General features: G+C 42.3%; 3 protein-coding genes across 6 annotated transcripts in view; 1 reads left to right on the top strand and 2 right to left on the bottom strand.

Annotated features, from left to right (window-relative positions):
* The window catches only part of rabgap1l (RAB GTPase activating protein 1-like), a 74,570-nt gene extending 68,383 nt beyond the window's left edge, over positions 1 to 6,187 (top strand). For 3 of the 4 annotated variants that reach the window (XM_084675714.1, XM_084675712.1, XM_084675713.1), the window contains 6 exons: positions 2,114 to 2,224; positions 2,552 to 2,656; positions 2,842 to 2,925; positions 3,062 to 3,133; positions 3,294 to 3,491; positions 3,701 to 6,187. In XM_084675714.1, coding sequence (XP_084531840.1) covers positions 2,114 to 2,224; positions 2,552 to 2,656; positions 2,842 to 2,925; positions 3,062 to 3,133; positions 3,294 to 3,491; positions 3,701 to 3,847 — 717 coding nt within the window. In that variant the 3' untranslated portion in view covers positions 3,848 to 6,187. Of the gene's footprint in view, positions 1 to 387; positions 1,518 to 2,113; positions 2,225 to 2,551; positions 2,657 to 2,841; positions 2,926 to 3,061; positions 3,134 to 3,293; positions 3,492 to 3,700 lie in introns of those variants that run through there. The other variant, XM_084675715.1, reaches the window with a different exon arrangement.
* A 113-nt stretch (positions 6,188 to 6,300) lies between these two features.
* LOC146254516 (interferon-induced protein 44-like) lies at positions 6,301 to 17,017 on the bottom strand. Its single transcript, XM_084675455.1, is given in 9 exon segments — positions 6,301 to 6,501; positions 6,504 to 6,641; positions 6,743 to 6,843; positions 7,105 to 7,276; positions 7,364 to 7,418; positions 7,420 to 7,467; positions 7,469 to 7,479; positions 7,716 to 7,898; positions 16,946 to 17,017. Coding segments are annotated over 9 exon segments (846 nt in total). The 3' UTR covers positions 6,301 to 6,435.
* Positions 16,695 to 21,906, bottom strand: LOC146254515 (interferon-induced protein 44-like). The gene is made up of 8 exons (XM_084675716.1): positions 21,697 to 21,906; positions 21,430 to 21,501; positions 20,138 to 20,690; positions 19,962 to 20,013; positions 19,603 to 19,789; positions 17,890 to 18,049; positions 17,601 to 17,701; positions 16,695 to 17,371 (listed from the first exon to the last, which is right to left on the bottom strand). Exons 3-8 carry the CDS (start codon positions 20,235 to 20,237, stop codon positions 17,189 to 17,191), a joined length of 783 nt encoding a protein of 260 aa, XP_084531842.1. The 5' UTR covers positions 20,238 to 20,690; positions 21,430 to 21,501; positions 21,697 to 21,906; the 3' UTR covers positions 16,695 to 17,188.
* Between the last annotated feature and the right edge of the window lie 313 nt (positions 21,907 to 22,219).

Here is a 22,219-nt window from a genome sequence, read left to right as displayed (position 1 = left end):
TCCTCTTAACACGCCTGGGCTCAAGTCTCACCTCTCTTCACCATGAGAGGGTGAAACCGGTCTGATTGTGTGCTTGGATGTTTGGAGTATTCAGCTCCAGCATGTGGCAGTCCCCTTAAATATACGCACAGTGTCCTCTTTAGTTATAGCCTGGCATGGTGTACGCTCTCTCTCAGAACCTGGTCATCCATACCAGGGGCCAGGTGTAGCTCATATGACTGCAGATCAACAGGTTGCAGGTTTCAATCTCCCTTGTACATGGCTTTGGATAGAAGGATCTGGAAATTAAGACATTATTGTTACTGTTAATATTACACCCGTGACCGCAGTGTTGTGGCCCCCAGAACCCAGTCACACCCACAGCCTGTCTCTCTCTCCCTGTCTCAGCTCAGGTCTGTGTAGAGCGCTGCGTTGAACATGGCCGCCGACGCCACACACACACTCACACATGAAAGAGAGAAAGAGGAAGGGATTGTGAGTGAACTGATACACTTTCACTGGGCACAAACACGGAAGTGATGTAACGACAGTTTGAACTCATTTCCCCTCCTCGGTTGAAGTATTTTTTTTTGTTTTGTTTTTTATATGTTTTTTAGATTCTTTCTTCAACACCTGCATTTGAAATTGGAAATAATGTGGCTTTTAATGATGTGAGATTTAATTTAATGTGTTTCTTCTTTCAAAAACTGACATTTAAGTTATAATGATTACAGGGGTTTCTGATAACAAAAGCTATTTTGAGGGTAATTTGTTTTGTTTCCATGTTCACTGACTTTTTTTATATATTTTTTTTATATTATATTAATTTTATTGTATATTTTGAAAATTGTTAATAATAATTTCATGAAGCTCTTGATATGGGATATCACAAGAGATTTTTTTTATTTTCCTTTAGTGAACAAATCTAAATAAAGTGTCTATTTTATTTAAAGAAGCACAGTGGTTTGAGTGAGGTTTTCAACAAGCTGTAAGAAGCTAGTAAATTATTTTTAAAGAAAGGATCTTTCATTAGTAAGCTTAGACCAGGCAGTGTAAATCACTCATACTGTGCCAACATCAGGCTTTATATCTTCCTCCTCTGCTTCCTGTACATCTCTATTGACCATGTCCCTGTCTGTAACACATTTCAATTGGAGCCATTTTATTTTGACTTCCTTATCAGTAGTAGGAATGAGTACAATCTGCCTCCTCCCTGTGAATACCGTGAGAGGGAGTGCGATAGAGAGAAAGAGGGATGGATAAAAAGAGAGAGGGATGGATAGAAAAAAGAGAGTAATGGAAAGAGAGCGAGGGATAGAAAGAGAGAGAGAGGTGGGGTGTGAGCAGGGGAGGGATGGAACAGAGGGAGCAGAGTTTGACCACTCGAGAGGAGAGGCAATCATTCTGAGGCGTTTCGGTGTGTGTGTCAGGACGTGTCTTTGTGTGTGTCTAAGTTACCTGTGTGTGTGTGTGTAGATAGCTGTTGTCTGGGGCCCTTGCCCTTGTTAGTGTGACTGGATAGACCCCAGTAAGAGCAAGGTAAGATACCTCTCCACTTGGAGTTTGCATTGCTAGCTCTGTCGTCGTCTGTGCCGCTTCTTGCCCGTCAGTGTTCCTGCCCGCAAACACAGGCATCGCTCTTGTTCAGCGAAGAGGCGTGAAATCGGACGTCGTCATGTGATGAGTGGTGTGTGTGTGTGTTATGATGTGATTAGTGGTAGAGGAGGCTATAACTTAAGGGAGGACAAGATGAACATTCCAACAGTATTGTCATGTGAGACAGACACGCTGTGCGAAGAGTAGGCCCTAGTCATGAGACCTTGTTAGGAGGAAACAATTGTGTGTGTGTGTCTTTGCGTATTTCTATGTGCACATGCAGCAAAGCTTTGGAAACAGTGCCACTGGAGGATGGAAGGTTTACCACCATGTTTGAGATCAACATTTGATAAACCACAAATCGAAAGTGTTGTCTCATGTTGGTAAAGTGGCGTGTTTTCATTGCGCCTCAAAGCTTTGGTAAACCTGCTAGCTACAGTGTACGTCTTGTTGATCAAGTAGCATTGCAGTTTTTTTTTATTGATTTTGTGTTATCAAATATCAAGCATGTCTAATCAGCTTTTGTGTGCGTCCACAGAGGGAGAACCGTCGCCTACAGGAGGCCAGCATGCGTCTCGAGCAGGAGAACGATGACCTGGCCCATGAGCTGGTCACCAGTAAGATCGCCCTCCGCAACGACCTGGACCAGGTACTGACCCCTGACCTTTGAGTCCCCCTCCCCCCCCTACACACACACCTCACCTATCATGAGAGGAATACTTGCAAGGCTTCTTAAAATATCCCAGACTGAGATGTGACTAGTACATCGTCCACAACAGTCCTCAACACCTAATTTGAGCTAAACATGACATTACATTGCTTGTAAAATGGCTAGGGTGATTGGGTAGGATGTGTGAAAGGCAGCCCTGTCCAGCTGCTGCGAGGACCTCCCCCTCCTTCATGGGGGGTAGACACCCCTGTAGAGCAGGCCGTGTCTAGCCGGGGTAAACGAGCGTGCGATGGCGTTGACTTCCAGGCGGAGGACAAGGCGGACGTGTTGAACAAGGAGCTGCTGAACACCAAGCAGCGCCTGGTGGAGACGGAGGAGGAGAAGAGGAGGCAGGAAGAGGAGACGGCACAGGTGACACCCCCCCCCCCCCCCCCCCCCCGAGCTCCGCCCATCACTTCCGACTTGTTTGAGCCTGGGTGGTTACATCCTCCGCTCTTTGCTAAAGTATCGATGGCGCCACAAGTTTGCTCAAAAATAAAAGGCGGTGTTGGACACTAACAAGCGTTAATGAAGGGTTTTTAACACCTTGTGTTTAGCTGAAGGAAGTGTTCAGGAGGGAGCTGGAGAAGGCCGAGTCCGAGATCAAGAAGACCACAGCCATCATCGCCGAATACAAACAGGTACAGAGGGACCCACCACTTTGCTCGGAGAAGCCTGGCATGTCTTAGACAGCAGACAAAGCTGTTCTAACAGACACAGATGTCCTCTGTGAGAAGCGTATGCCACCTTAGGTTTTTTAATTCTACTGTCCTCCAGATCTGCTCTCAGCTGAGCAGCCGGTTAGAGAAACAGCAGGCCGCCACCAAGGAGGAGCTGGACATAGTCAAGGTGAGCCTGTCTGACTGACTAAAATACTATCTGACTGAGTTATAGTCTGTCCCAATGACTGATGGACTGCCTGCCTGTCTGAGTGATTTACTGTCTGGTAGTTGACTGTCTGAACGACTGACCGTCAGTTAACCCGAGTGTGTGTGTGTGTTCCGTGCAGAGTAAGGTGATGGCGTGCGAGCGTTGCCGGGAGGTGTTCAGTAAAGAAGGGCCCCTCCAGATGCCTCCGCCCAGCAGGGACTGCGGGCCCGGCGATCAAGACGAGGAGAAGGACTCTCTGAAGAGCCAGCTGAGGGAGATGGAGCTGGAGCTGGCCCAGACCAAGCTGCAGCTGGTGGAGGCCAAGTGCAAGATCCAGGTGAGACGCCGTCCGCTGAGTGTGCGAGCGAGCCCATGGGCCGCTCCTTATTGTGATACCAATCATTTCAGTGACCGATCGAGGGGTTTTTCCCCCCTTTATCATGCTTGTTTCCCTGACTACAATTCGGATTGATAAACATAAACATTCTTCACTCCTGTGTTGTCACGGCCCGCTCTGATTCCTCTCCCCACCTCGTTCTCCTCCAGGAGCTGGAACACCAGCGGGGGGTCCTGATGAACGAGATCCAAGCAGCCAAAAACTCCTGGTTCAGCAAGACCCTGGGCTCCCTGAAGAGCTCCGGAAACTCCCAGTCCTCCCAGCCGCCCTCCTCCCCTAAGGAAGGGCCCCAGTGAGGCCCAGCCCCCGGCCCCAGAACTGACAGAGGTGTGGAGGACACCATGCACATGAGAGCCATGTGAACACGAGCTGAGGAACGCCTACAACGATGCAGTATCCTCTTTCCAAACAAGGGGTTGGGCAGTGAACACAGGAAGTGGTCCTGCTTCTTCCTGTCAGGAGGGGGGAAGCACAGAACCACGCTTTCACTGTCCACCCCAAACCTGACCTGCCCCTCTCACAAGCCCCGCCCCCTCCCAGCCCAGCCGTCTCCAGACATTCGCCTCTACTGGTGGAGATGTGGAAAAGGTATTTATCGCAGGGTCATTTGCATACCACCCCGGCTGCTACGGCACTTAATGGGTCCAGTGCTTCATGTACATATACATATTATATTATGTTGGCCTGGGTATAGCATGGACCTAAAACAAATATACAAACCTTGCATCGTTAAAGCAGATTACAGATCTCGCCTCCAGGGGGCGATATTTCCTCCCCCGCTGCTGTGGAGTAATGGCTTACAAGCATGGTAGGCATTGCTTTTAAGGCCCTACAGTAATTTGCTGGGTAGAGATTAAAACACCTTGGGTCTGCTTGATAGTGAAACAGTTACTGGCAAAAGTCCATTGTAATGGATGCTGTTTAAACCTCCGAAAATATCTTCAGTGTAGTTTGTGTAGCAGCTTTGCGGAAGGGGATACTGCATTTAGAATCAAATACATCTTTATAGTGATATTAAGTAACCAATGTTGTTATATAAATATGTATAACTAATTATTGATCATTTTTAATCGTGTACAGTTCTGTAGAGGAAGTTTTGTTAATTCTCTTTTCTCTGTAGAGGAAGTTTTGTTAATTCTTTTCTTTTTTTTTTTACTGTTTGAAAAGTGAATATTTTTAATGTGGATGTGATGAAGCACAGTGTGTCAGGTCTGAACACAGAGCGCCAAAGTGACATTCCCTCCTCAATCAGATCCCACTTCCTCCAGCAGTGTTTCTGAAACTGCCATAGTGCACACAGAAACACTGTCAGAATCTGATACTGCTTAGCTTTGATGCCTCTCTCAACTCATGCCGTCGATATTCAGCTTCTAGGTGCGTAATCTAGCATGCTACTCCCACCTCATATGTGAGGTGGGAGCCGCAAACAAAACAAACCACGACCTGTAGAAATCGAAGCGCTTCTACAGAATGCCACATCCCTTACATACAGAGAGGTGGTGAGTGACAACAGAAATTATACCATTCCAAATATTTGCTTCATGGGTATCATGTGAATTGGCCTTTGATCAAAAGTACACGTTTTAATGCCAAGTCCAACTTTGTAAACGGCCAACCCGTTTATGAAGGGGGTTATGTAAATGCAAGTGTTTACACTGGAGGCCTGGGGACACAGCTCATAGCTGCAATACATATGCCAAGAATACTGCTCTGACCTATGTCCTGCTCCATACCCTGTACCTGTGCAGGAAATCCCCCATTGGACGCGTGTACGTGTTTGTGTCCTGCACTAAAACCTGATTGTTTTCCAGTTTAAATGGCTTTCTCAATTTGCTGCCTTGTTTTAGATGTTTTACTGTTCTCATCAAAGCCCAGTTGACAGAATGAAGGAAGCCATTGCAAAATGCTTTGTACTTAGTTGTCTTTCGCTGTGCCAAGACCAAATTGTTCTCTATCCAATGGCAGTTGGTGAGGACCTTGGTAAGAAAGTAGGATTCTGGGGCCCACCACACTTCCTTGTCCCTGTTTACTTTGTCAACCACTGAGCTTGACAGATGTGCAATATGAAGCCTGTGCAGGCCTTGGATATAACAGATTGCTATCAAATCAGTCATTGTTATCTCGGAAAGAAAAGGGTTGGAGGAAAGTGGACAGGATTTGAGACGGGCATGTTTTTGGTGTGCTATAATGGAGCAGCCAGCTAAGTGTATCTAACACGTCATCGCTCAGTTGACGTCAAAGTGCTTGAGTCTGTCATTTTAAGGTTAACGCTCGAAAGCCTGTGTCTTTTACCTACACTAACATTGCATACGTATTTTAAACACTATTTGAAATGTTAATTTGTTCTTCCAAGTTATCGGTGAGAACAAAATCCTACAATTAATAATGTTGTTACTTTTTTCCTGTTGAGAACTCAGCTGCCAAATCATAATCTGCCAAGATACCAGTAATGTACAACAAATGCAATGACATTTGCTTTCCTATACATCACTGACCGCTTGTGGTTTCATTTTAAGTTATCAGCCATTTCTCTTGTCATGTTCATTATAGCCGCCATTTTACTCCAGTTGTATTTTCTGTACAGTAACTGTACCGTCTGGCTAACTGTACATTAATAAAGTTTCCGTTTCTCTGTCCACTGACTTTAATTGTTGTTTTATTGGTGGGATTTGAAACCCCAGTCCCTGCGGTAAGACCTCCACTTACATGGTACAAACAATTGACCAATGAGCTACCAGGGCCCCAATAAAAGCCAACGACTCAAAGTAGTTAGGTAGTAGTTAAAGTTCTTAAAGTGGGGCCCCAGTGACCCACCATGCAGGTGGGGGGTTAATACACAGGGGTCTGGTCTCAAATCCTGATTGGCTGATCATTATCACACACACTAAGGAGAGGTACCAGTCTCGTCATGCCCCTCTACCTCACTGATGTCATCAAAGTAGTTGTCAGTGCAGCGCAGCGCAGCATCTGGACCAGAGCAGTGAGGAGCAGGATGTCAGTGCTGAGGTCCAGCTCCAGCTCCTCGCTGTAGTTCTTCACAGGAAGCACACAGGACAGGGGAACACCGAGACGGACACTGACTTCCTGGGCCTACGAGAGACGCCAACAGTAAGTTTATCTTTGGAGTTACAGAAAGATCAGAGCTCTGAAATACACAATTTTCTGCATCATCGTTTTAAGAGGGCCCTCACCTTTGTCCTAATGTACTGGCTGATGTAGAGATTCCTGAGGTCATCTGCCACATTGGGACAGGCCTCATCCACTTTAGTCAACAGAACCAGCTGAGGGATGCCTGGAGAACAACAGATCTGCATTAGTGGCTTATGACTGAATTAAGAAGGAGGGTTTATGAATATGCATTTCACTCACTCCTACTATTGTTACATCTTTTACTGTATCCTATCAAGTTGCCAATAGTAGTCAATACTTAAAATAAGTTGTGTGGTTCTACATGTGTTCTCCAAATCTGTGGCACATCTTGAAATAAGCTGGTGTCTACTGTAGCTTGTGGGTCAACTCCTCCACAGTGGTGGCCATGGTTTTCACGACTGACCTAGCAGATTGACCTTCCTGCGAATGGCAGCAAATTTCTCCTCCATTTTGGCAGATAAGATGGAGACTTTGCAGGCATCGATGACGTAGGCAACACAGTGGATCTTATCCTGCAGCTCAGGAGAACGACGGTAACCATGGGCCTCTGGTTGAAGAGGGACTGTTGGATGGAACTAGACCGAGGAGAGAAAGTTCAAATATGAATCCACAAATGTGTGTGTATGTATATATACACATTTGTGTGTGTACCATGTCTTCACCTGGTGTCTGTCAGGTATGTGACCTCTTAGAATGCTGATGACAATATCAACTCCAGTCACACATTAGAATTGGCAGGGGTTTACCATCTCGTCCAGCCTTCAGAGTAGGTACGAAACTGACAAACAGAAGTTACACATTGACGTCTCATACATTTTTTTTTATGTAGCATGGGTGAGCTCATTACAATAATAAAGTAAATATTATGGTTGAGTGTGTAAGAAATTGTAGTCCGTCTCCACCAGATGAAAAGAATGAAACTATCACGTGTTTCTGAAAAGACGTCAACATATAATTAAACGTTAAATGCAGCAACTTGGAGGAAATGGCAGCCCACTACCACTCTTACTTCACCTGAGTGGAGAGGCTGGTGCTAGAGCTTCCTGATATAGCCTGGCTGGTCACATGACCTCTGAAGATGGAGTTGATGGAGCTGGACTTTCCAGCACCAATGGGTCCAATGAGTAGAACCTTGGCCCGAGACACTGAGCTTATCGTGGGCTTGTACTGCTTAATGGATTCCATCAGCTCCTTTTCCTGTGGAACAAGAAAACCTATTTGCAGATTTACTAATGATAATGAAATGGTAAAGTGTGTGCTTTATGTGTTCATTATGACATTCCAATCAGTGCAGGAAATGTATGATAGTGTTCTGATTACATTTCATTTTTGTCAATCAAGGTAAAACAAACTACATTGATTAATTACATAGTTGGATCTACTCAGCTTTCCAATTGATGTTCCTCCATGGTTTCTCCAGGATGTCACTACCCTCTGAAAGAAAATACATATTTGTAGTAAATACTTTGACAATTTGGCATATTAATGTGTACATCATTATTTGTGTTACTGTTAAATCAAACTGTTCTTTCTGACTTGCGTGCTGACACCTGGACTTCTGTGTGCATGCTGACAAAGTAAATTGCCAAAACGCTAACTTGAGATTTTACTGAGGCACGTGCTCCTGTAAAAATAGTCTTGTGATGCCCATGAGTCAGGTTTATCTTTATATAGTGAGCATATTTCTACAAAATTATATATATACACAATTAACTAAAACAGGATCAACTCACCGTGACGCAATGCTTTATTTATGTGTGTTTTTGGGATGAAATGACCAAAGGGGTTGGCATGTGTGTTTTTGGGATAAAATGACCAAAGGGGTTGGCATGTGTGTTTTAGATGAAATGAGCAAAGGGGTTAGCATGTGTTTTTGGGATAAAATGACCAAAGGGGTTAGCATGTGTGTTTTGGATGAAATTACCATTGGTGTTAGCATGAGTGTTTTGGGGGAAATGACCAAAGGGGTTAGCATGTGTTTTGGATGAAATGAGCAAATGGGTTAGCACGTGTGTTTTGGATGAAATGACCAAATGGGTTAGCATTTGTTCTGGATGAAATGACCAAAGAGGTTAGCATGTGTGTTTGAGATTAAATGAGCAAAGGGGTTAGCATGTGTGCTTTGGAATTAAATGACCAAAGGGCATGTGTGATTTGGATGAAATTACCAAAGGGGTTAGTATGTGTTTTTGGGATGAAATGACCAAAGGGGTCAGCATGTGTGTTTTGGATGAAATTACCATTGGTGTTAGCATGAGTGTTTTGGGGGAAATGACCAAAGGGGTTAGCATGTGTTTTGGATGAAATGAGCAAAGGGGTTAGCACGTGTGTTCTGGATGAAATGACCAAAGAGCATGTGTGATTTGGATGAAATGACCAAAGGGGTTAGCAGGTGTGTTTTGGATGAAATGACCAAAGGGGTTAGCATGTGTGTTTTGGATGAAATTACCATTGGTGTTAGCATGAGTGTTTAGGGGGAAATGACCAAAGGGGTTAGCATGTGTGCTTTGGGATTAAATGACCAAAGGGCATGTGTGATTTGGATGAAATGACCAAAGGGGTTAACATGCGGTTTTGGGATGAAATGACCAAAGGGGTTAGCATGTGTTTTTGGTATGAATTGACCAAAGGGCATGTGTGAATTGGATGAAATGACCAAAGGGGTTAACATGCGGTTTTGGGATGAAATGACCAAAGGGGTTAGCATGTGTTTTTGGTATGAAATGACCAAAGGGCATGTGTGAATTGGATGAAATGACCAAAGGGTTTGTTATGTGTGTTTTTGGGATGAAATGACCAAAGGGGTTAGTATGTGTTTTTGGGATGAAATGACCAAAGGGGTTAGCATGTGTTTTTGGTATGAATTGACCAAAGGGGTTAGTATGTGTTTTTGGGATGAAATGACCAAAGGGGTTAGCATGCGGTTTTGGGATGAAATGACCAAAGGGGTTAACATGCGGTTTTGGGATGAAATGACCAAAGGGGTTAACATGCGGTTTTGGGATGAAATGACCAAAGGGGTTAACATGTGTTTTTGGTATGAATTGACCAAAGGGCATGTGTGAATTGGATGAAATGACCAAAGGGTTTGTTATGTGTGTTTTTGGGATGAAATGACCAAAGGGGTTAGTATGTGTTTTTGGGATGAAATGACCAAAGGGGTTAGCATGTGTTTTTGGTATGAAATGACCAAAGGGGTTAGCATGTGTTTTTGGTATGAATTGACCAAAGGGCATGTGTGAATTGGATGAAATGACAAAAGGGTTTGTTATGTGTGTTTTTGGGATGAAATGACCAAAGGGGTTAGTATGTGTTTTTGGGATAAAATGACCAAAGGGGTTAGCATGTGTTTTTGGTATGAATTGACCAAAGGGCATGTGTGATTTGGATGAAATGACCAAAGGGTTTGTTATGTGTGTTTTTGGGATGAAATGACCAAAGGGGTTAACATGTGTTTTTGGTATGAATTGACCAAAGGGGTTAGCATGTGTTTTTGGTATGAATTGACCAAAGGGCATGTGTGATTTGGATGAAATGACCAAAGGGGTTGTTATGTGTGTTTTTGGGATGAAATGACCAAAGGGGTTAACATGCGGTTTTGGTATGAATTGACCAAAGGGGTTATGTGTGTTTGTGGGATAAAATGACCAAAGGGGTTGGCATGTGTGTTTTGGATGAAATGTCCAAAGGGATTAGCATGTGTGTTTGGGATGAAATGACCAAAGGGTTAGCATTGTGTGCTTTGGGATGAAATGACCAAAGGGGTTAGCATGAGTGTTTTGGATGAAATTACCATTGGTGTTAGCATGAGTGTTTTGGGGGAAATGACCAAAGGGGTTAGCATGTGTTTTGGATGAAATGACCAAAGGGGTTACCATGCGGTTTTGGGATGAAATGACCAAAGGGCATGTGTGAATTGGATGAAATGACCAAAGGGGTTGTTGTGTGTTTTTGGGATGAAATGACCAAAGGGGTTAACATGCGGTTTTGGGATGAAATGACCAAAGGGGTTAGCATGTGTTCTTGGTATGAATTGACCAAAGGGGTTAACATGCGGTTTGGGATGAAATGACCAAAGGGGTTAGCATGTGTTTTTGGTATGAATTGACCAAAGGGCATGTGTGATTTGGATGAAATGACCAAAGGGGTTAGTATGTGTTTTTGGGATGAAATGACCAAAGGGATTAGCATGTGTTTTTGGGATGAAATGACCAAAGGGTTAGCATTGTGTGCTTTGGGATGAATTGACCAAAGGGGTTAGCATGAGTGTTCTGGATGAAATGACCAAAGAGGTTAGCATGTGTGTTTGAGATTAAATGACCAAAGGGGTTAGCATGTGTTTTGGATGAAATGACCAAAGGGGTTAGCAATTGTTCTGGATGAAATGACCAAAGAGGTTGGCATGTGTGTTTGAGATTAAATGAGCAAAGGCGTTAGCATGTGTGTTTTGGATTAAATGACCAAAGGGTTAGCATTGTGTGCTTTGGTATGAAATGACCAAAGGGGTAAGCATGTGTGTTTTGGATGAAGTTACCATTGGTGTTAGCATGAGTGTTTTGGGGGAAATGACCAAAGGGGTTAGCATGTGTTTTGGATGAAATGAGCAAAGGGGTTAGCACGTGTGTTCTGGATGAAATGACCAAAGGGGTTAGCATTTGTTCTGGATGAAATGACCAAAGAGGTTAGCATGTGTGTTTGAGATTAAATGAGCAAAGGGGTTAGCATGTGTGTTTGGGATGAAATGGCCAAAGGGGTTAGCATGTGTGCTTTGGGATTAAATGACCAAAGGGCATGTGTGATTTGGATGAAATGAGCAAAGGGGTTAGCACGTGTGTTTTGGATGAAATGACCAAAGGGGTTAGCATTTGTTCTGGATGAAATGACCAAAGAGGTTAGCATGTGTGTTTGAGATTAAATGAGCAAAGGGGTTAGCATGTGTGTTTGGGATGAAATGGCCAAAGGGGTTATTATGCATGTTTCTGGGATGAAATGACCAAAGGGGTTAGCATTTGTTTTTGGTATGAAATGACCAAAGGGGTTAGCATTCGTTTTTGGTATGAAATGACCAAAGGGGTTAGCATTTGTTTTTGGTATGAAATGACCAAAGGGGTTGGTATGTGTTTTTGGGATAAAATGACCAAAGGGGTTACCATGCAGTTTTGGGATGAAATGACCAAAGGGGTTGTTATGTGTGTTTTTGGGATGAAATGACCAAAGGGGTTAACATGCGGTTTTGGTATGAATTGACCAAAGGGGTTAGTATGTGTTTTGGGATGAAATGACCAAAGGGATTAGCATGAGTGTTTTGGGATGAAATGACCAAAGGGTTAGCATTGTGTGCTTTGGGATGAAATGACCAAAGGGGTTAGCATGAGTGTTTTGGATGAAATTACCATTGGTGTTAGCATGAGTGTTTTGGGGGAAATGACCAAAGGGGTTAGCATGTGTTTTGGATGAAATGACCAAAGGGGTTACCATGCGGTTTTGGGATGAAATGACCAAAGGGCATGTGTGAATTGGATGAAATGACCAAAGGGGTTGTTATGTGTGTTTTTGGGATGAAATGACCAAAGGGGTTAACATGCGGTTTTGGGATGAAATGACCAAAGGGGTTAGCATGTGTTTTTGGTATGAATTGACCAAAGGGGTTATTATGTGTGTTTTTGGGATGAAATGACCAAAGGGGTTAGCATGTGTTTTTGGTATGAATTGACCAAAGGGGTTATTATGTGTGTTTTTGGGATAAAATGACCAAAGGGGTTAGCATGTGTTTTTGGTATGAATTGACCAAAGGGCATGTGTGATTTGGATGAAATGACCAAAGGGATTAGCATGTGTGTTTGGGGAAATGACCAAAGGGTTAGCATTGTGTGCTTTGGGATGAAATGACCAAAGGGGTTAGCATGTGTGTTTTGGATGAAATTACCATTGGTGTTAGCATGAGTGTTTTGGGGGAAATGACCAAAGGGGTTAGCATGTGTTTTGGATGAAATGACCAAAGAGGTTAGCATGTGTGTTTGAGATTAAATGAGCAAAGGCGTTAGCATGTGTGTTTTGGATGAAATGACCAAAGGGGTAAGCATGTGTGTTTTGGATGAAATTACCATTGGTGTTAGCATGAGTGTTTTGGGGGAAATGAGCAAAGGGGTTAGCATGTGTTTTGGATGAAATGAGCAAAGGGGTTAGCACGTGTGTTTTGGGGGAAATGAGCAAAGGGGTTAGCATGTGTTTTGGATGAAAGTAGCAAAGGGGTTAGCACGTGTGTTTTGGATGAAATGGCCAAAGGGGTTAGCATGTGTGCTTTGGGATTAAATGACCAAAGGGCATGTGTGATTTGGATGAAATGACCAAAGGGGTTAGCATGTGTGTTTTGGATGAAATTACCATTGGTGTTAGCATGAGTGTTTTGGGGGAAATGACCAAAGGGGTTAGCATGTGTTTTGGATGAAATGAGCAAAGGGCTTAGCACGTGTGTTTTGGATGAAATGACCAAAGGGGTTAGCCTTTGTTCTGGATGAAATGGCCAAAGGGGTTAGCATGTGTGTTTGAGATTAAATGAGCAAAGGGGTTAGCATGTGTGTTTTGGATGAAATGGCCAAAGGGGTTAGCATGTGTGCTTTGGGATTAAATGACCAAAGGGCATGTGTGATTTGGATGAAATGACCAAAGGGGTTAGTATGTGTTTTTGGGATGAAATGACCAAATGGGATAGCATGTGTTTTTGGTATGAAATGACCAAAGGGGTTGGCATGTGTGTTTTGGATGAAATGGCCAAAGGGATTAGCATGTGTGTTTTGGATGAAATTACCATTGGTGTTAGCATGTGTGCTTTGGGATTAAATGACCGAAGGGCATGTGTGATTTGGATGAAATGACCAAATGGGTTAGTATGTGTGTTTTGAATGAAATGACCAAAGGGGTTATTATGCATGTTTCTGGGATGAAATGACCAAAGGGGTTAGCATTTGTTTTTGGTATGAAATGACCAAAGGGGTTGTTGTGTGTTTTTGGGATGAAATGACCAAAGGGGTTGTTATGTGTGTTTTTGGGATGAAATGACCAAAGGGGTTAACATGCGGTTTTGGGATGAAATGACCAAAGGGGTTGTTATGTGTGTTTTTGGGATGAAATGACCAAAGGGGTTAACATGCGGTTTTGGGATGAAATGACCAAAGGGGTTGTTATGTGTGTTTTTGGGATGAAATGACCAAAGGGGTTGTTATGTGTGTTTTTGGGATGAAATGACCAAAGGGGTTAGCATGTGTTTTTGGTATGAATTGACCAAAGGGGTTATTATGTGTGTTTTTGGGATAAAATGACCAAAGGGGTTAGCATGTGTTTTTGGTATGAATTGACCAAAGGGCATGTGTGATTTGGATGAAATGACCAAAGGGGTTATTATGCATGTTTCTGGGATGAAATGACCAAAGGGGTTAGCATTTGTTTTTGGTATGAAATGACCAAAGGGGTTAGCATTTGTTTTTGGTATGAAATGACCAAAGGGGTTAGCATTTGTTTTTGGTATGAAATGACCAAAGGGGTTGGTATGTGTTTTTGGGATAAAATGACCAAAGGGGTTACCATGCAGTTTTGGGAAATGACCAAAGGGTTAGCATTGTGTGCTTTGGGATGAAATGACCAAAGGGGTAAGCATGTGTGTTTTGGATGAAATTACCATTGGTGTTAGCATGAGTGTTTTGGGGGAAATGACCTAAGGGGTTAGCATGTGTTTTGGATGAAATGAGCAAAGGGCTTAGCACGTGTGTTTTTGATGAAATGACCAAAGGGGTTAGCATTTGTTCTGGATGAAATGACCAAAGAGGTTAGCATGTGTGTTTGAGATTAAATGAGCAAAGGGGTTAGCATGTGTGTTTTGGATGAAATGGCCAAAGGGGTTAGCATGTGTTTTGGATGAAATGAGCAAAGGGCTTAGCACGTGTGTTTTGGATGAAATGACCAAAGGGGTTAGCCTTTGTTCTGGATGAAATGGCCAAAGGGGTTAGCATGTGTGTTTGAGATTAAATGAGCAAAGGGGTTAGCATGTGTGTTTTGGATGAAATGGCCAAAGGGGTTAGCATGTGTGCTTTGGGATTAAATGACCAAAGGGCATGTGTGATTTGGATGAAATGACCAAAGGGGTTAGTATGTGTTTTTGGGATGAAATGACCAAATGGGATAGCATGTGTTTTTGGTATGAAATGACCAAAGGGGTTGGCATGTGTGTTTTGGATGAAATGGCCAAAGGGATTAGCATGTGTGTTTTGGATGAAATTACCATTGGTGTTAGCATGTGTGCTTTGGGATTAAATGACCGAAGGGCATGTGTGATTTGGATGAAATGACCAAATGGGGTAGTATGTGTGTTTTGAATGAAATGACCAAAGGGGTTATTATGCATGTTTCTGGGATGAAATGACCAAAGGGGTTAGCATTTGTTTTTGGTATGAAATGACCAAAGGGGTTGTTGTGTGTTTTTGGGATGAAATGACCAAAGGGGTTGTTATGTGTGTTTTTGGGATGAAATGACCAAAGGGGTTAACATGCGGTTTTGGGATGAAATGACCAAAGGGGTTGTTATGTGTGTTTTTGGGATTAAATGACCAAAGGGGTTAACATGCGGTTTTGGGATGAAATGACCAAAGGGGTTGTTATGTGTGTTTTTGGGATGAAATGACCAAAGGGGTTGTTATGTGTGTTTTTGGGATGAAATGACCAAAGGGGTTAGCATGTGTTTTTGGTATGAATTGACCAAAGGGGTTATTATGTGTGTTTTTGGGATAAAATGACCAAAGGGGTTAGCATGTGTTTTTGGTATGAATTGACCAAAGGGCATGTGTGATTTGGATGAAATGACCAAAGGGGTTATTATGCATGTTTCTGGGATGAAATGACCAAAGGGGTTAGCATTTGTTTTTGGTATGAAATGACCAAAGGGGTTAGCATTTGTTTTTGGTATGAAATGACCAAAGGGGTTAGCATTTGTTTTTGGTATGAAATGACCAAAGGGGTTGGTATGTGTTTTTGGGATAAAATGACCAAAGGGGTTACCATGCAGTTTTGGGAAATGACCAAAGGGTTAGCATTGTGTGCTTTGGGATGAAATGACCAAAGGGGTAAGCATGTGTGTTTTGGATGAAATTACCATTGGTGTTAGCATGAGTGTTTTGGGGGAAATGACCTAAGGGGTTAGCATGTGTTTTGGATGAAATGAGCAAAGGGCTTAGCACGTGTGTTTTTGATGAAATGACCAAAGGGGTTAGCATTTGTTCTGGATGAAATGACCAAAGAGGTTAGCATGTGTGTTTGAGATTAAATGAGCAAAGGGGTTAGCATGTGTGTTTTGGATGAAATGGCCAAAGGGGTTAGCATGTGTGCTTTGGGATTAAATGACCAAAGGGCATGTGTGATTTGGATGAAATGACCAAAGGGGTTGGCATGTGTGTTTTGGATGAAATGTCCAAAGGGATTAGCATGTGTGTTTGGGGAAATGACCAAAGGGTTAGCATTGTGTGCTTTGGGATGAAATGACCAAATGGGATAGCATGTGTTTTTGGTATGAATTGACCAAAGGGGTTGTTATGTGTGTTTTTGGGATGAACTGACCAAAGGGGTTAGTATGTATGTTTTCGGATTAAATGACCAAAAAGGTTAGCATGCGTTTTTGGGATGAACTGACCAAAGGGGTTAGTATGTGTATTTGGGATGAAATGAACAAAGGGGTTAGCATGTGTGTCTGGAATGAAATGACCAAAGGGGTTAGCCTGCATGTTTGGGATGAAATTACCAAAGGGCTGCCATATCATAAACCGCCTAGATACCAGTAATGTACAACAAATGCAATTACATGTTTTCCTGTACATCACACTAAGGATGCCCACTGACCGCTTGTGGTTTCATTTTAAGTTATCAGCCATTTCTCTTGTCCTGAACATTTTAGCCATAATTTTTTTTTATGTACATTAATAACGTTTCCGTTTCTCTGTCCACTGACTGTTTAATTGTTGCTTTATTGGATTGCAGTTCAAACCCATTTTTTAAATTAATGTCAAAATATTTGGAGACAGTAAGGATGTACTTACATTTTCACCCAACTTAAAACATGCTTTTTTTTTTTTTTAAGATGCATTTGACTGTGGCACATTTCTGCTTAATTTGCAACAGATCATTGAAAATAGACAAGTGGGATTTGAACCCCAGTCCCTGCGGTAAGACCTCCACTTATGTGATACAAACAATTAACCTACCAGGTAGTGAGCTACCAGGGCCCCAATAAAAGCCAAATACTCCTTTAAAGTGGTGCTCTGTTTAAGATGCATTTTCATTCTACATGAGAAGCAGGGGGGGCCCAGTGACCCACCAGATAAGCACGTGCACCATGCAGGCAGGAGGCCAAAAGCACAGAGGTCTGGTCTCAAATCCTGATTGGCTGATCATTATGTTGGTCAACATCACACTGATATGCACTAAGGAGAGGTAGCTGCAGCCGTCTAGTCATGCCCATCTAGCTCGCTGATGTCATCAAAGTAGCTGTCAGTGGTGCGCAGCATCTGGACCAGAGCAGTGAGCAGCAGGATGTCAGTGCTGAGGTCCAGCTCCAGCTCCTCGCTGTAGTTCTTCACAGGAAGCACACAGGACAGGGGAACACCGAGACGGACACTGACTTCCTGGGCCTACGAGAGACACCAACAGTACCTTTATCTTTCCTGTTATTACAGAAAAACCTCAGACAAAAAGGCTCAGTCGTGATGTTGAGCGCTGTAGTTTGACACGTGTTTCATTTGTAGTTGGATTTTGGTGTGTGGGTCTCGATTATTCATCAGCACCATATGTAGTGTAACCATCTTCCTTATCCAAATAATATTTTTTTCATTGAATTCCTGTAGACAAAAAGTGCCTCACTTTTGTCCTAATGTACTGGCTGACGTAGATGTTCCTGAGGTCGTCCGCTACATCGGGACAGGCCTCATCTACTTTAGTCATCAGAACCAGCTGAGGGATGCCTGGAAAACAAAAGATCTGCATTAAACAATAGTTCTTTAGAAAATGTATTCTCTTAACGAAATATTTGACAATATTGTGCTGTTACTTTTCTTATGTTTTGGTGTTGGTTCAACAGAAACATGCAGAGCTAACACATTCCAGGATTGAGGCTACTGAATGCCGACAGGTCTAAATTAAAACAACTTACCAAGCCGGTTCATCTTCCAGCGAATGGCAGACAGTTTTGCCTCCATTTTGGCAGACATGATGGAGACCTTGCAGCCATCGATAACGTAGGCAACACAATGGATCTGATCCTGCAGTTGTGTTGACTTATCAACTGTTTGGAGAGGGACTGAGGGATGGAACTAGACCAAGTTGAAGGAGAAAAATGCCCAAATATTAGTTCACACCTTTGTGTGTCCATGCGTGTTTGTTAAGTGTGTGCCATGCCTTTACCTGGTGTCTGTTGGGCATGTGACCTTTAAGAAAGATGATGACATCATCCACATCTAATCCCACCCCTATGGCCTCCTCCAATCCCATGGTGTCACACAACATGATTGGCAGGGGTTTGCCCATTCGTCCAGCCTTCACAGAGTAAATACGAAACTGAGAGGATAGTTAGACATTCCTGCCGGACCATTCAAATATGGGAACTTTTGTCCCCATGGTTCCCGCCTTAATATCTTCGCTGTCCAATCACCGATTTTATTTCTGAAAACTGCCAGATCCTCATGACAACTTAAGCTCAAAGTACATATCATTGGTTAAGGGGTTACTGGGAGGAAAAAAAAAAAAAAAAACTATCGTCAGCAACGGCAGCCATTGTTTTCCGAGGCGGAGCCAGAGCGGAGACCATGAGAGATTGCCTACAGTGTTAGATTTACAGCTTCGAATTGAAATCGGAGACGATATTATGAGTAAAGACAAGTTTCTTGATGTGTTGTCAATATTGTCGATTAAAAGTCTAAACTTTTTCCTTACGAAGAATTTGTTTGTTGGAGTGAAGCGAGTCTTTTCAGGAAAGAATGACGTGTCCGGCTTGGCCGTTTGTGACAGGCAGCTATGACGGTAGTAGCACTGTTTAGCTTCGATTTGAGCAGATAAAAAAGAATTGGAAAACCAACATTAACTAGCTAGATTATGTACACTGTAAGCTAAATGTACATGCCTTGTTTCGCCAATTCGGTCGATTGTGGAAGAAACTCGAACGTTTTTTAGTTATCGAGAGGCGTATCCAGCCATAGCGCTAGCTACTTTTGGGGGAGGAGAATTCCGGTTTCCCCTACAGTATGTCTCCACTAGTCACTAGAATGGTCATAACTTTTAATCAAAAGATGATATTTCTAATCCGTTTTCTGTTCTACATTGCCCACAGACTTGAGAATATTCCACCTGCTCAAAGTTTCTCTATCTTGTAATTAAAATGGTTAAAAATTAAGTTGTCTGATGAGGGATGGTGGATGGAAACGTTTTTTGTAAAAAAAAATGGCTTCCTGAAACCACCTTGATAAAATATGATTTCCCTTAAGTAATCATATATTTATTTACATCATAAAAATCCCCTAGTTCTCATCTTCAATATGGTATAAACAGTTAAGGTGTATGATTTAATATGAAAATTCATGAAATATGAAAATTAATATGACTATCATATTTCAACAGCATATGGAATGTTCAGAATTTTGTCTCAGGCAGTAAAGGGTTAACACCAGTCTCATACCATGACCAGAACAAAATGAATTGTTTAAGATAATTCAAAGTATCACAAATATGGTAGTTAATTTGGTTGGTGTTATTGCATAACATACTATTCAATTTAGTTAATTATTCTATTTATTTACTGTGTGATCTTACAGGAGTTTTAAGATGAATAAAGATGATTAACACAATCTAAATTTACAATTTCACAGCTTACCTGAGTGGTGAGGGTGGTGCTAGAGCTTCCAGATATAGCCTGGTTGGTCACATAACCTCTGAAGATGGAGTTGAAGAAGCTGGACTTTCCAGCACCAATAGGTCCAATGAGCAGAACCTTGATCTGAGACACTGAGCTGATAATGGGCTTGTACTGCTTAATGGATTCTATCAGCTCCTTTTTGTTCCTGTGGAACAAAAAGAAACTTTGCCAATTTACAAGTTATAATTAAATGTTAGTGTGTGCTTTATGTGCTCATGATGTTATTATGAAAATGTATGATAGTGTTATAATTACATTTAATTGTTGTCATTCACGGTAAAACAAACTATATTGATTAATTACATATTTGGACCTACTCAGCCTCCCAAATTATGTTCCTCCATGGTTTCGCCAGGATTTCACTACCCTCTGAAAGAAATGTTTTTTTCTTTGTAGCAAATACTTGTAGTTTGACAATTTAGCTGGACATAATTAGGGTTACTGTTAGATCATACTGTTGGAACATAACCTTCAACATTGTATGCATTCTCACCAGCCACTTGAAACACTTGACATTCAGTTAGTACCAGGTTGTTGCCATGCATTTCAACTGCATTAAAGTTGTAGTTTCCTGGAGTAGACTGAACAGTCATTGTGTTATTTGGTTAAAAAAAAAAACTAAACATTTCCAAAATAGGGGTGAGCCAGAGGTGTTCACTTGACAAAGCGCTCGTGTCATTTGTTACAGGATACTATACAATATTTCTGCCGTTATAGCTGAACAGGAAAGCTTTGTCATCCTGGACGAATTGATCAGTTACACCAAAATCTTTGGTAGTGTACCCTCCAAAGATGCACCTGGAGGAGTTGTATCCTATAGTTAGAGTGGGACCTCGGCGGTCACATAGTTGGTGAAAGACAGCTGCTGTGTGACCGTGGAAAGTGGCCTTGTAAAAAAGACAGAGTTTGACGTTTCCAAGTAGGCGGCACAACTCCCCTTCTTGCTCCTTTGTTAGTTTGGTTTCCATTTTATCCTGGACAATCTTGGTCACTGAGAAACTGAAACTTTAGGGGTGTTGATAGATCTTCTTGGTTCAATGTTGTTCCTTTGGAAGTTAAATTAAAACCAAAGGAGGGAACAAAATGATATTTAATATAGGGACCCCCAAAGATAAGACAATATTTCACAAATGCTAGAATAGCAAAGCCCACAGGCTTCACCCCATCTTTCACAGTTAGGTGATTCAAATAAAAAAAATACTGAAAGCACTGAAGTGAAATCCAAATTAAACTGTACACAACTATTGGGACACCTACAGGAGCTTTACGAAATCCCAAGGCACAATATGGAGTTACATACAACCAGAAATACATAGTACCAGAAACTCGTAGATGTGCTGGTCAGGTTTCCCAATACTTTTGTTCATGTAGTACAAGTATTTGTCATCTTCAGCCTCAAATTATTTAGCTGAATGATAATTATCGATTCAGCCTGGCACTGCACCGCCCTTTTCCTCGCCGTAACCAAATCTTGGCAAATGGTGTTTGCTGACAAGATGTGCTAAAATACTATCGTACACTGAACTTAGTAACAACTTTAGAATACATCACCTAGTAATGAAAAACACAGGGGCTTTGTTAGACAAAACTCTACTGGGTCAGTCTGCTGCGTGCAAGAAGTGTGCAACACAATGCACTGATAACCGACTATTCCTTCACTACAATTCCTTCACTACAACAAATACTGGGAATGTCATCTTCAGGAGCCAATAACGTTTGAGTCAAAATGAGGTCATCGGTATTATTTAGAAATTTGCCTAGTTTTGTCATGTTTTCATAGCCTACCTTAGTTCCAACTTGCGTGCCGAGACCTGGACTCCTGTGCGCGTGCTGCAGTGTTCGGTTGAATCTCCGTTGCTTTAATAAGCGTTGATTGGTTTATTGTGTTGCATTTAAATAAATAAGTCCTCCGTGATTATCAATCTAAATTAATTAATTGCACATGCCCCAGTAAAAATAGTCTAGCGACGGCCATGAGTCAGGTTTATGTTAATATAGTGACTATATTTAGAAATAAAGAAAATATAACAATTTAAAAACAGATCAACTCACAGACGAATTGCTCCCTCGAACATCTGGTTCAAATGAATGGGTCATTATCAAGCTCAGCAGAAGCCTGATAATCAGGGCTCTCAAATTGTATCAAAAGTTTGGCATAAGATAACCATACCTTTTGTTTGGTAACATAACGTTGGTGGCATTTACCTCGGCTCTGTATAACGTGAGACAGCCATCAACACGCAGAAAACTTCCCTCTGTATTCCTTCATGTCGTCCATTATGAGAAATGTGAGAAATGTTTGACATGTGTGAGAAATGTTGGACATGTGTGAGACTTGAGTGCCCCGCTGATAATGATCCATTCATTTGAATCAGGTGTGTTGGAGCAGGGAAACATCTAAAACATGCAGTGGACCCCGAGGACCAGGGTTGAAGACCACTGCAGTCTAGTTCATTACGAGCTGCTGAAGCGTCTCATCTCCCTGAGTCCACCTCGATTGGTATTCACCTTGCCTTCCAGTCCTACTAATACGAAATGTGTGTCTTGTCCCCATACAAACTATTACAAACTGCCA

The sequence above is a fragment of the Hypomesus nipponensis genome, chromosome 16 (assembly GCF_054491055.1).
Source record: "Hypomesus nipponensis isolate SF chromosome 16, ASM5449105v1, whole genome shotgun sequence".
Classification (NCBI taxonomy): Eukaryota; Metazoa; Chordata; class Actinopteri; order Osmeriformes; family Osmeridae; genus Hypomesus; species Hypomesus nipponensis.
Note: the sequence above shows the minus strand (reverse complement) of the source record. Positions and strands in the feature narration are given on the sequence as shown.

Bases quoted from the DNA above. Each gene is read 5' to 3' on its own strand.
- LOC146254515 (XM_084675716.1), bottom strand. From the start codon at position 20,237: ATGACTGTTCAGTCTACTCCAGGAAACTACAACTTTAATGCAGTTGAA. The intron at 19,790-19,961 runs GTAGGTCCAAAT...TTTGTTCCACAG, and splicing joins AACATAATTTGGGAGGCTGA to GAACAAAAAGGAGCTGATAG. The intron at 18,050-19,602 runs GTAAGCTGTGAA...AACTTGGTCTAG, and splicing joins GCACCACCCTCACCACTCAG to TTCCATCCCTCAGTCCCTCT.